The sequence below is a fragment of the Plectropomus leopardus genome, chromosome 22, assembly GCF_008729295.1.
Source record: "Plectropomus leopardus isolate mb chromosome 22, YSFRI_Pleo_2.0, whole genome shotgun sequence".
NCBI classification, from domain to species: domain Eukaryota; kingdom Metazoa; phylum Chordata; class Actinopteri; order Perciformes; family Serranidae; genus Plectropomus; species Plectropomus leopardus.
This window is the reverse complement of record NC_056484.1, coordinates 10,002,213-10,016,181: the sequence shown is the minus strand read 5'-3', so window position 1 is coordinate 10,016,181 and position 13,969 is coordinate 10,002,213. Positions and strand designations below refer to the sequence as shown.

General features: G+C 40.9%; 1 protein-coding gene across 1 annotated transcript in view; it reads right to left on the bottom strand.

Annotated features, from left to right (window-relative positions):
- The window catches only part of plxna4 (plexin A4), a 304,616-nt gene that overhangs the window by 104,689 nt on the left and 185,958 nt on the right, over nucleotides 1-13,969 (bottom strand). The window contains exon 5 of the mRNA XM_042511045.1: nucleotides 11,884-11,984. Coding sequence (XP_042366979.1) covers nucleotides 11,884-11,984 — 101 coding nt within the window. The remainder of the gene's footprint in view (nucleotides 1-11,883; nucleotides 11,985-13,969) is intronic.

Genomic DNA, 13,969 nt, shown 5'->3' with positions numbered 1-13,969 from the left:
GATTTCTCACCCCCACTGTCTCTTCCTGGGAATTTACGTAACCTCTCCCTCCCCAATTGCCTGGAATACATCGCCATATATCTGCACTGCTTTGACTGTCAACGCATCTCTCATTCATCCTCTCTGTCTCATGTCAGTCCCTGCGTCGGTTCATGCTCTGCCGGACAATAGTGAGACACCTTCCCCACTGTGTTTGTGTGTGCATGTCCGTTCTCCAATGTCTGTGTTTCCCAGTGTGTGGTGAGGTGACAGTCGGTGACAGTGAGCAATGGTCCAGACTTAAAAGTGGGCGTGCAGCTGTTGTGTGTGTGCATGTGTGTTGGGGATAGGTAGATTGGTCTGTGTGTATGTATGTGTGTGTCTTCAGACTATGGTGGTGACAGTTGAGAGGTAACTGGGAGGTGCAGCACTCCGTTCCGTCCTGATGCCCCTGTCACTTCTTGGCCTTGTTCCCTTCCCTCAACTCCCCTTAGCATCCAGCAAGAGGTAGAGGGTGGGGGTAAAGGGGGGTGAAACCAGTCACCCATACTCAGGGGATGGCCATCCTCCCCTGGGCACAGTGGATGCTAACACATCAGAGCAAGTGTCATGGATGCAAGGATCTCAAGTTCAAAGAAACAACTTTGAATACATTTTACTTTGAGAGCTGATCAACTCATCTTTAGCATTACTTCATATTAAATCCAGGTTCTTTACTTGGGAATATTAAGCTGACAAGTGCACTGTCATAGTTGCAATTTTTTTAACTTAGTTGTGATCAAGCAGCAACCTTCCTGGCTGAAAAATTAAGCAACCTGTAAGTGCCAAAAACTGCAGTTCCTCTACTGTCCACATGAGGCTGGCTCTAAGAGTGAGTCAATCCCCTTTGCAGAAGAAATAAACATGTTAACAGCCTATGTACAAAAAACTGTTTTGGTCTCTATAGCTAATTTCCACATTCATGACAACTGTACAGGGGAAAATTTTTAAATAACTCGCTTGTTTAACTCCGAGATGGTGTGGACGAAAATGCCGAACTCAAGGCTTCAAAACGAGGGTCCACAAACTAATGGGTGATGTCAGATTGGCAAAATTCATTACTTTTATGCAGTCTATGGTTATGATGAAGGGGGTTTCAAATCTAGTAGGTCACTGATAATTGAGTAAGCAAGGTCTTTTGCTCTGCAAAAAAATCAGAAATTGGAATTGTAATTAAATTGAGGTCTGTTGTAATGGAAGATCTTCTGATCTGTAAACTGTGTTGCCACACATGAAACCTAAAATCTGTTATTTTAGGTTTTATTATTTTTTTTCAGACAACATAGCTTTATAGTTGCTGTCCTTTCAGCAATAAACTTTTTTTTTAAATCATGTATAGGTGACATTTACATTCTTCTTTCTGGCCTCCGATATGAGATCACAGCTAATGTTTTTATTTAAAGTGGCTGGCCTGATATTAGATCTCACTCTGACATTAGAGGAAAAACTTTTTGTTGTAAACAATCTCCTTCTCTGCCAACAATATGTTTGAAAGCTCTTACGGCTATCTCCAGGGGGAGCCTCGTGGTCGGCACAACCAAACACGAGTCCGTGGTAGCATGCTAATTGTGGCACTGCAGTTTAATTAGCATTGGTGTGGCATGCCGCGGTAATGAGCGCACTGAGGTAACGGATGACTGTGAACACAGCGACAGGTAGCAGTGGTGCAGAATTAATATGAGAGAGAGAAGGGGGAAAGCGAGAGAGAAAAACCGTTCAATGGATCTGCCAATTAGCTTTTCCTTTCGAAAAGGTTATTCGTTTGACAGCACCAGAGATGTCTTGGGAAAACAAAGGATTTAGAAGACAAGAAGCCTTGCAGCATGACTTGCAAGTTTTACCAGCCATTTTGTGTGTTTACTTATGACTTCTTGAACTTTTTTGTGTCATCCTAATAAGCCTGTGCATGTGTTTGACAACCAAGACAGGATTGTGTGACTCCAGAATACAACTTTATAATGGCATTTAGATTCATCTTCTCTGTTCATTTTAATCAAACCACAGTGCTACTCCGAAAGAAAATGTAAGATGTAGGCAGTTAAAATGTAACCGTACAGGCATGGATGAATTACTCAGCTGGCCTTCCAGACACAGGTCAAGGGGCCTAAAGTGTCAAGAGACCCTTCCTGACCTCCACGTGCAAAATTTTACTCAAAGAAACATGTACTAGCCAGGGAGACATTCAAAATGTCTCACATTACAAAGAAATGTAAAAAAAAAAAAACTACTCAGAGAGAAACAATTACTAAGAGATGAAAAACAGCTGCAAAGAGACACAAAGAGACCACACCGACTATGAAAAGGGCAAAAAAAACATAAAAACAGAGAGATGCAAAATGACTATAAATAGGAGTAAAACAACCACAGACACAAAAAACATAAAAAAGGCAATATAACTAAAACGTTTGTGTGACTTGCTCCTATGTAGGAGAGGAGGTTTTGCTCATAATCCACCCATGTGTTCATCAAGATTCAAACTCATAACAATTTTTCAGTACGCATGTTGTCTGGGTCAACTGATCCATAAGGACTCATCTGTATAAGGGTTACCTCTAGAAGTTTACTGCTGATTGTATAGACAGACCTTCTGTAATGAACTAGGAGACATTTGCTTGTGGCCAGTAGCACAGATGACTTTACAGTCACTTCAAGAAGGTGGGATCAATGTTTATGAGTGTTTGGAGGAGGAGGGAAAAGGTGGGAGAAGGAGTAGGAGAGTGAATGCATTTATGGGCAAACACGCCTCTGAATACAAAACATGCTAGGATCACATTTGTGTACGAATATGCACAAGGAAAAATGGGGTACAATTCAGAAAAGCCCACAGTGAAACTGATACTATACAAACAAATCTACGCCTACTGTGAGTGGTTACATGGAAGCACAGATACACAAAAATATCCACGGACACACACATACACACAAATATGTAGTGTTTGATAAGCCTGATGGAGATGAGGTATGATTTGAATGACAGTGAAGAGAGTAAGAGGATAGGATGAAAGAAAAGAAAAGAAAAAAGTGAGAAAGAGAAAATGATTCCAGCACTCTGGGGTTATTACCCCTATCGCAGCCGAAAGCAGAGATTGAGATATGTCAAACCAATTATTAATGTGAAGATAATGCAATATTAGCACCACTTGTTCCAAATTGACACCGATATAACAAAGTAATGTGAGATATTCGCAACATCCATGCCAAATATGATGACATTCCTTCTAACAATGCTACGTCTCCAAATATGTTCTCCAATCTGTCTGGCTGTCATGCATGGCAGGCATGCTGATAGCTTAGTTAACCACTTACAAAACTGACAGCTGACAGACTGGCATTAGGGGAGGTAACATAGCCATAACATAGCTGTAACATTTCTGGCATATTGGCCCATTGCACAAATGCCCCTTTCTTAGTTGGAGGGGTTGAAGAAACCACAAACAAAAAAGGAATATGCACATCAGACTAGTGTCAAACTGTACATATACAAAAAACAGTAAGACACCAAACCTCAGCATTTTACTGAACGGAATAAGTTTTAGTAAATAAGTCAAGTTCTGTCAATCTCAGAGTAGTAACTTAAAAGTGGTTTTCACATAATATTCTGTCACTGATATACAAAAACTACTCTTACTAGGTCTACAACTGGGATGTTATAATGAAACTTGCAAAATGCAATTGTTTTTATCCAGACATATTGTTTAAATTCAGTGGTTTAGAGTACATAACAAATATGCATTGCACTACGGTTGCAATCAACCAAATAACATGTTGGACTGAAACTGATAGTACTGTCCATCTAATTGATCTAGTTGATAAGCGAAAAAAAAACAATCTGCACGGTATCTCTAAATTAAGTAAACTAGCCACAGTACAGTGCACTGGTACCTGGTAGCGTTGTGTGACCACAAAAGCCAGTGCATTTTTTAAATTCTTTGCTGGAAATGCAGCAAATCTACTTGTGATGTTGCAGCCTGTTGTCATTCTGAACTTGTAAAATAGCTTCACTCCATCAGTGCATTTGGCATGAGTGTACAACGCCAAAAGGCATCCTTCCCCTGCGCATGGAGCACCACTGGACGTGTCAGCTGAGAACTCAGCTGGACAGAACCAGTAACGGTCTTATTATGCGCCGGCGGACGGCCCGACGGCAACTGGCACGTCACTTGACAACGCAGCTGAGGGGAACCTATTTGTTGACATCACGGTAATGGCATCCCAGATGCAGAAAGATACCTAACTTGTAATATGTAGACATGAAAGTCCACTGACAAAGCAGCAACATGTAAAGAGTTGGGATGAGAATGTGTTGGATGTTCTGATAACATTTTTCCTCCCTGATACCGACAGTATTTACACTCTGCTACAAAGACCAGCAGCGTGACAAGGAGCTGAAGCTCTATTTTGCAGCTTAACACCGCACACCTGGTGTTTCTTCTGACTGATGAAAGTTTCATTATTGCATGTTGTTGGTAGGTTAGCCCCATTGCTTCAGGTAATTTGCTGCATCACTGTTGCTTTTTACCCTACCATCCTATCACAGTGGAGGAAGGGCAGGAGAAACACTGCAGCAAGTTCAAGTTCGCATTGCCCAACTAATCGACCAACTGACCAGAGGGTGTCACCCCTACATAACACAAGAATGTATGTATTGTGTTTGCAACTTTAAATAGGCCTGTTATGCTTCTTACATACTCCCATAAGGGTAATTGTCTGTAAGAGTCCTCCATAACACTTTCCTGTAGCTGACAGAGACATCAAATGTCAGTAAAAAAGGAGCTGAAAGAAGGGGAATGATGAAAGGAGAGGTGGGGGGTTGGGGGCTGATATGAGTGAGAACTTTCCTTTCACCTGTCGAGCTTGACAGGCATTAGCATAAGTCGTGCATCTCGGCAGAAGAGAGTGTGACTTTGATAGGCCGAGACAGTTTGGTTGACAGGTGAGGCTTTCAGCTTTACTGGAATGGTGGCAGGACTCCTATTGAGCCTGAAGAATATACAGGGGGCGTGTAGTATATACATTTGATAGGATGAATAAATAAATACGAGCAATAAATGAAGACATTTGCCTTTCTAAAATAATAGTCAGTGTTTCTCAAGGACAATGACTGCTATCAGAGACACGCACATATACACATACACAGGTGCACGATCCACTCCTGTTGATTTCCACCCCTGTACTATTGATTGCCTTTCTCCTCTTCCCCTGGTGTTCTCTCTAACAGCTCCTCTCACCGATCTATAGAGTAAATAAAGGCAATGCTGATAGGGAAAGAGAGTGTGTGTGTGAGTGTGAGGGAGAGAGTGCTTGCAATTCTGTTTGCTCTCAGACCAGCGAGGTGATTTCAAGGTTGATTGGGAACAACAAACTATCTGGAAGAACACTTTGAAGATGAACCGCATGCTATCCTTCCACTCTGCACCCCTCCTTCCAGCACAAACTAAGTTTGGGAGAGTGCGTTTGAATTCGATGAGTTGCTTGTGTTTTGGCCTCTTTCTTTGCTATATGTTATTAAAGATGCATTGTTTGAGCCTTTAGTCTGCAGTCAGTGTACTGGGTGGGGTGCTTGTTTTCACATTTTTATTCTTTGTAGAAACATCTTTAACCTTGCCCAGGCCAGGAAAAGCATTTCACAAGATAGCATTGCATTAAATATGAACAAAACTACATTACATTATAATTCACAACACATCCATCTGTGGTCCCTTTTCTCCACAGCACTGCAGACTGACCCTGTGGGCTTCCAGCATCAAAATGCTGTCACTCACTCATGGACGTTCATTCATTGCGTCTCCCTTTGGCTACGTTCTGTGATGGCAGGTTAATCAATTCAAGCTTCGACTGAATATGACTCCAGCCCGACCACAGAACCCGAGGCAAGCATGAGAGGATTTGGGTGGTTTATGAAGCATTACTGTAGTAAATGTTCAGAATGCACTCAGCATACAAGTTGACTGGGGAGGTTTGGAAGCTTTACAAGTCTTTGTTGTTTTTGCTGTTATGCAATGACTCCCACTTTTAGAGGCGTTTATGTCCATAAAATAAGAGTGCAAACTTTAATTTGCAGCACATTATCCCAAGTTATATTTTCAAGTTAAGTATTTCTTTCAGGAGTTGGTGGTTCAGCAGTGACCTCCACCAACCACTCCCCCTATCGACCTATACATCTGTCTCTAACTATTCTTTCAGGTGTCAATTCATCTATTTTATTTGAGTCACCTCTCAGAGCAATATAAATAAATAAATGTTATTCCGCCAAGGTTCTTGAGTGGAGGTGAGAAGAGACTTAAGGACAAAGGATGAATATATCTGTCCTCTGCATATCAAACAGTTCAGCTCGCACTGGAGATGTTGCATTTGTTATGGCTGAGACGCCGGGAGAAAAGGGCTTTGGGTCACATACTGTGTGTGTGTGTGTGTGTGTGTGTGTGTGTCAAATCTACTTAGCAAGGACAGACTTAATGCTTTGTTTTTCACAGTCACACTCATAACGTTTACATGTTGTTAGAAAATGTCTAATTATTGTGTTAGCCTGACAAAAACTGAACTATAAAAATATACGTTTACATGTAACACGAGCCGAATTTCTCAAATTCTGACTGACACACCTAGAAGACGCAGTACTCTTTCACGTGTACGCCTCAATCGAACCTGCACTGTCCTAGGCATTCTGCGCAAGCTCCATAGTCCCCACACCAGACTTTTATCAGAAAGTCAAACAGCATAAATCTGTAGATGAGAGCTGGGAAAAACGAAAGAAAAAGGGAAGAAAACAAAGCAAGAAAAATGCACCAACATGGCATGTGCTAGAGCAAGAACCACATATTTTTGGACAGAGGAGGACACTCAGTTGATGTTGTGCCAGCTAAAGGAGTTAATCGTTTTAAAGTACGGGCATACGTGTTTTCTTTCTACCCATGGGTAGAAAGAAAACCCGAAATGGCCACCTATTAAAAAAAGTGGCGGAAAAGGTGGACAAAGCAGGACTTAAAGAACTCCAGAGCAAATCCATGTTTGGTGAAAGCACCTCAAACAGGCCTACTACAATGCAAGAAAACAATCAACCAAACCAGTGGCCACAGTCCAGTTTCATGCCCGTACTCCGACACATTGGAGGAGCTGCTAGGACATTGACCTTTGCCTTAAGATGTTAAGCAAGGCATGGCCATTGGTTTCAATAATTCGGTCTCAGGTGAGTTGCTGGTGCCTTTAAGCTAACATAATATGTAGCAAGGTAGAGCATGAACGTGGCCAAAATGAAAAACATTTGCCTTATCCATACACAATTTGATGGTGATTAATGTTAACGTTTCATAGAATTAAGATGTCAATTATTTACTAGCTTCCTTACAAGATAGCACTTTTTGTCTTTCTTTAAGTTTCTTTATCCTGTAGTGCATTTAAATGTATGCTGTAACCTCTGTTGCCTGGAGAGTGACCAGTTAGCATGAATGTTGGACACTTGAAGTCTTTTGATTCCAGGACCTACTGAGCTATACCCTATCAGACTGTGAGTAAGGCCTGTTAATGGCCTTGGACCACTATTGATCTCACATGACGGTCATTAGACAAAGGGGGCATGGAGAGCTAATGGAAATATATATTTTTACAGTGTATCTGAGCCACTGACTTGTGCACCATAAATCTCAAGGCCCTGCTGTCTCAGTGTGTGTTTTTACTGGTCTCCAGACAGCTAATTATTTAATAATCATCCTCAAGAGACCAAACAAAATTCACCTGTGCAGAACACTGCATATGTGATTGTGTGTGTCATATGTATCTGCACATATACTTGCATGTGTGACTTCAACAACAGATGCAAATCCAGTATGGCTTTCATTAAGTAACCTTCTGTCCACTTAGCAAGACTTTAAGACTGCTCCACTGACTTTTATCTGTAAATCAATTTTTAATCAAATTTGTGCAAGAGAGGAATAAGATAGAGAGTGAGATTTCTGAACATTGAAATACAAAATTGCCCCTAAAGTGTTCTGCTTTTTGACACATTACACCTACTGCTATCTGGTCCATTGCTTAGCATCGCTCAGGATGGATTGGTTCCTTGAACGTTGCTGCTCATCGTAAATCTGGATACTTTTTTGTGCTCCTTACACCAGAGTTTGCTTGCTTGCTATAGGTGAGAGAGGTGGTAGACTTACATGGGATACTTGCTAAATCGCTCTCTATTGTTTTTTAATACTGAGTTGACAATATTAACTTCATTGTGATCCGTAGAACACTTCAGCTTTTGGCAAATGTGAAAAAGACACTCATAGTAATTGAGTCTTTAGTGAAATCCAGGTGAAACTCATGTTTGGTGAGATAGAACAGAGGCACAATTTGAGGAAAATATGTGATAATGTTGTTGAATAACATAACAAAGTGTACTCAGTTATATCTATCAGTCAAAACATGTTTATACAGTGAATTAAAAATTCAACAATACAAAAAAAGAGTGCTCCGTTCTGCCTTTCTGCTGTCTTCAGTATACCGCTCAGATAAAACAAAAGAAAGTTTAAGAGCACTTTTCTCCTGATACTATCTTTCAACTAACGCATAAATTCTTGAGTGCAATATTGCACTCTTTGCCAGTGTGTTAACTGCACAAGTTGACACCACGATAACGATGATAAAAAAAGCAATGTAGATGTAAATGCACCTCCAACAATATATAACTTAGTTGCCATAACAGAGGTTAATGTAACAAAGAATGGCAAAGAGCAGGTTAACAGGAGTGATTACAGCAGGAGCATAGAGTACTACCCGCCCTGTGGTGGAGGCGGTGCTCAGGGGGGGCGTCAGTTACACCATGACCCTGTTAAGAATTCACAAGCTGTGGGACGGAGAGCGATGAGGTTGAGGGACATTAGGAAAGGTAAACCTGCGGTCGATCAATCACACTGCATTTTACGTGTGTTTGTGTGTCTGCGCAAGAAGGGTAAAAGAGGCAAAACTGTGTGTCCATCTGACAGGACGTGTGTGTTGTGCACACACCCACACACACAAAACACACCTGTAATCTCCCTTTCTGCCCTTGTGATGGTGAAACACCTAGACACCCGAGATCGACTAAAGTGGCATTTTGGTTATTTTCTCTCACTCTCTCTGGGTGCTAGTCTCGTTTTGGCGACTTGACACTAATTCTCCAGCAAAAAAGGTGTGAGCGCGCGCAGCCTGTGTGTGTTTGTGAGTGAAGAGAGGGGTGAGCCGAGGTGAACCGATTCTATCAGGCTAAGTGTGACAGGCCAATCTGTGGCCGCCCATTTACTCTGACTGGGAGGATGTCCAGGGTGTTAATGGGTTTGCACACACACACAGAAACAAACATGCGGACCATATTCACATACAGCCGCAGACACTTAAGATTTGATTCAAATTGCGAGCACATTCCAAGAGGCAAATATCTGCACGGTGGCTGCTCACTGTTAGCCCTTAATTTGTTGTTTACATTGATCCTGCTCCTTTATCTCGAGACAAATGACTTTTAAATTAAATGATCTGCTAGAATACACCCCATGGTTGATTAATGTTTGGAGTGTTTAGAGAGGAAGTTTAATACAAAAAAATGTGATAAAACATTAAAATCTGGACTGATGCATCACACATGTATGCTTGAGTGTGTTTGTGACTTTGAAACTCACCTCTGGTGGGCAGTGGTGGAATGTAAATGAGCGCATTTACTCAAGTACTATACTTAAGTACAAATGTCAGGTGTTTGTACTTTATTTGAGTTTATCTTTTCATGCCACTTTATACTTTTACTCCACTATATTTCAGAGAGGATTAATGTCCTTTATACTTCACTACGTTTATCTGACAGCATAAGTTACCAGATATTTTACATACATTTTTTTTTTCATAAAACAATCATGAGAAGAGTGTTCAAAATATGATGTTCTGTTCAAAATTAAACTACCCAGCAGTCGTATACAAGTACAGCTGAAATGATTAGTTGATAAATCAATTGGCTGACTGACAGAAAATTATTTGGCAACTATTTTGATGAACACTTAAGCCATTTTCCTCCTCTTTTAAAAAAAAAGTTTGAGTTTTATCAAAAAAAAAAAAAAAAAAAAAAGATCTTTCTGAAGTGGGTACTTTGGCAACTATTTTGATATACATTTATGTAATTTTCTTTTTCTTTTTTAAAATGTTTTTATTTTTATTTTTTGTATATATTTATTTTGATTTTTCTGAATTGGGTACTTGTATTTTTTTTTACTTAAAGTACATTTTCCTGATTATACTCACTTTTTTTAACCTAAGTAACATTTTCAGTGCAGGACTTTTACTTTTAAAAGGGTATTTTCACAGTGTGGTATAAGTACTTTTGCTTAAGTAAAAGAACCGAATACTTCCTCCAACACTGCTGGTTGGTGACCCATAACCCATCAGAGTGTGTCCTCTGTCTGCTAATGCACTTTCTACCCCGGAGACCTCAAACACATTCATCCTCCATTTCTCCTTCCCTCACTCTGCTGCACACAAACTTATTCTTTTTATCACAGTTCACCCCTCTTTCACAGCTCTTCTCTCTTAGAGGTTTATATCCAGGATAACCATCCTCATATTATTTTTTCTCAGAATTTACTAGCCTATTCTCTACTTTTCTCTCTTTGTCATCTCTCCATTCATCTCTTATTTTCTCAATCTATCTGTCACTCTCCTCTGTCCACCTTCTGTCCTGTCAGTGTGTATATTCCTGTCACACTCAAACTGCTTCTCTGCCCTTGCCATGTCTTCAGTGCCAGCAGGGATGAAGGTGCTAAATGCACTCAGCCTCAATCACACACACACACACACACACACATACACACACTCTACCCAAGGGCTAGCACCAACACAAGAAACCAATTTTCAATTTACAGTGGAGTGGGAAATCTCCCTGCCCCCAGCAAGAACTATCTCCCACTCCAATCTGGAGGGACACGGATTTGACAGCAGCTGGGATGTGTGTGAATTTGTGTGTGTGTGTGCGTGTGTCACTGAAAGAGAGAATGACAGACAGACCAACAAGCTTAAAGGTAAAGAGAAAAAAATGCAGATCTCATTCAACAGTTTCCAGCTCAGTCACAATAACAGAAGCTATCACACTCCTCATGTCAACTCCTGAAGTTTGGAGCGGTGCCCATTAGAGCCCTGGCAGTGCCCGCCAGTGTCTGTGCTCTCACCAGGCTCTGGTTTCAGGGCTGGTAAACAATGCCAGTGGGTAGGTTTGGTAATGGATCTAAGGGGGCCGCTGGCACAAGGCCGAGCCCCAGGAAAGCAATCTGAGACTTGGCCTGGGTTGGCTGGAGGAGTCCCTGAATGCTCAAGTGCTGCAAGGGATAGAGTGCTGGGCATGGGCCCAGGCGTCATGGAGGTAGAGGGGGGCTAACAACCCAAACACAGCGACCCCCCCCCAAAACTGTCTGGTTAGTGTGCTCAAGATTGTGTGAATTAATGGGGGAGTGGCAAAATAGTGCTGTCATGCCCCAAAAATGAAAGGGACAAAGGGAGACTGATGTGTGTTTGTACTAGGGATGTCACTTTTGGCTATTTTTGTTATCGATAGCCCAGCACCCTTTAACTGGTGACAAACCAGTTAATGGGTGCCGGGCTATCAATTTAAGAAAAATATGCAAAATTACGTTAAATATAACAGGCCTTTCCTTTTGTTCTGGCGCACTGTTTACTCAGTGAACTTGAGCACCATATTTTAAAGTGCCATCAGTTTGGAGAGGGTGAGATTTAAATGTGATGTGCATGTCTTGTTTTTATTTAGTTTTCTGTTGGTTATGTTAACAAACAACCGGTTAGCTGCGTTTACATGCATGCGAACATGTACTGACCACCTCGTTTCTATGGGTGTCTGTGTCTAGTAGTACTTACATGTTGTGCAGGACACACCAGCCACAGTGGGGATCTCCTGATCCAAGACATTCACTGCAGGTTGAGTACTGACCACAGGCCTCCACTGGCACCCTTGACAGCTGCAGAGAACCACACAACAAAGGTTAAACATGGGAGAGAGTAATTCACAGTTCACATTACCAGAAGACAGACAGAGAATGTGAAATAGAAGTGAAATGTTTTAAGGAATCTCAGAGCTGCAGTGTTGAGGCGTGTCATGGGAGGAATTTGAATGTGATACGAATATTTCTACATGCTTGCTTGCTTCAGTGTGTGTGTGTGTGTGTTTTCCAAAGAGTGACACAGAAAGAAAGGTTGAATCTATGATAATGAATGAATGGATTAGGGGCATCAAAATACTATTTTCAATTACTTTCCAACTTACAAAACCCTCCGTAGGTTAGACGAGCATAATGAATTTTTATTCCATGTACGCCAGTAATGGCTTAGAGCTAACACAAAACCTCAAAAAGAGAGTGAAAATAAAAGTGCTCAGGGAGTATGAATCGTTGGATAATGGTCCATTTCTGGTTTCCTTGTAAGTGCTGCATCTAATCTACAAGAAATAAGGCGTAATACTTCACACAACCATAATGCCATTTGTCGTGTCACCAATGCTTCATCATTGGGAGCTGTATTCTCATGTCACCCGGACATCAAAAGCAAAAGATGCACCGGTATTAATTCATTTATAAAACCATCATTGGCAAAACCCATCCTCTTATTTCAGTTTGCTGCTCCTAGTGACTGGAAAGAATTGCAAAAGATGCTTAAACTCCACACCTTCATTCTGCTACGCTCCACTGATAACTTATTACAGGCAATTATTTAAGATCACTGCACCTGTTTTTGAATTTGCTTGTTGCAGCAAATTTGCGTGATGCAGACTCCAGTCACATGGCTTGGATTTGAGTTAGACTTGAAACACAAATTTTATGAATTTAGGCTCGACTTGAAAAATCAAAAAAGCATTGCAACTCAACTTGGATTTCAACACCAAAGATCAACAAAGCTTAATTCCAGTATGCAAAAGTGGGGATCAAAAATTATAGATGGAGATACAAGAACTTTCAAAAAACAACATTCAACAAAAAAATAAAAAATGTGGAACTTGATTTGGGATTTGATTACAAAAACTTGTGAATCGTAAAACAGTGACTTGGTCCCAGCAGTACATACACCTGTTTTACACAGCTTACTGTGTATATTGTGATGGTTTAATAATATTTTATTGCACTAACTGTATCTATGTTTAAATGTCTTACATCAACTGGCCTCCTGTCGCTGTCACTTGGCCAGGTCGTCATTATAGATGAGAATTGGTTCTTAATTGACTTATCTTGTTAAATAAGGTGAAATAGAAATAAATAAAAGAACCTCAACAACATATTAACATCAACATATTAGGCATGAATTTATTGCAATCAAATACTGTATGTGTAGGTGGTAAGGAGAACAGTGATAGTTGCACCCTTTACTTAAAACACGACTTGTTGCTGAATTATTGTGTGCATGAATGAATCACACTAATCCACATTATTACCATAATTGTTTAAGACAGCTGTAAATAGTCTCTATCAGACTTCATTGCAGCTTTGATTGCATGAGGAGTAAGACAAAATTAAACCATCTTGAGCGAAACACACATGAACTGCAAAAATAAACAAACTAATATGGAAAGTATTTTGTATTTATACTAATTTTCATGAAAATGAAACTGCCTGACAGCTTCCATCTTTCCCCCGTGGCTCCATACGGGCGACTCGGCCACTTGGGAGAGCAGTCCATCTATTATGATATATAGCCCCACCAATTCAAACTGGCATTGACTGGCACTGATTGGCATGGGCCTTGAGTGACCGAGCGCAAGGGGCAAAGCTGAGGTAGATCTCAGCCGTCCCCTCCTCTTGTCACCATGGTAACAGCATGGTGCAACAATAGGTGTTGCTGGCACTTTTGATTAATGAGCCGTCATTGGTGGATGACCGCTGTCACTCACGTCGCTCACCGCTGACAGCCGGGAAAGAGAGACGACATCATCAGCGTGGGACTGATATTGGGTTAT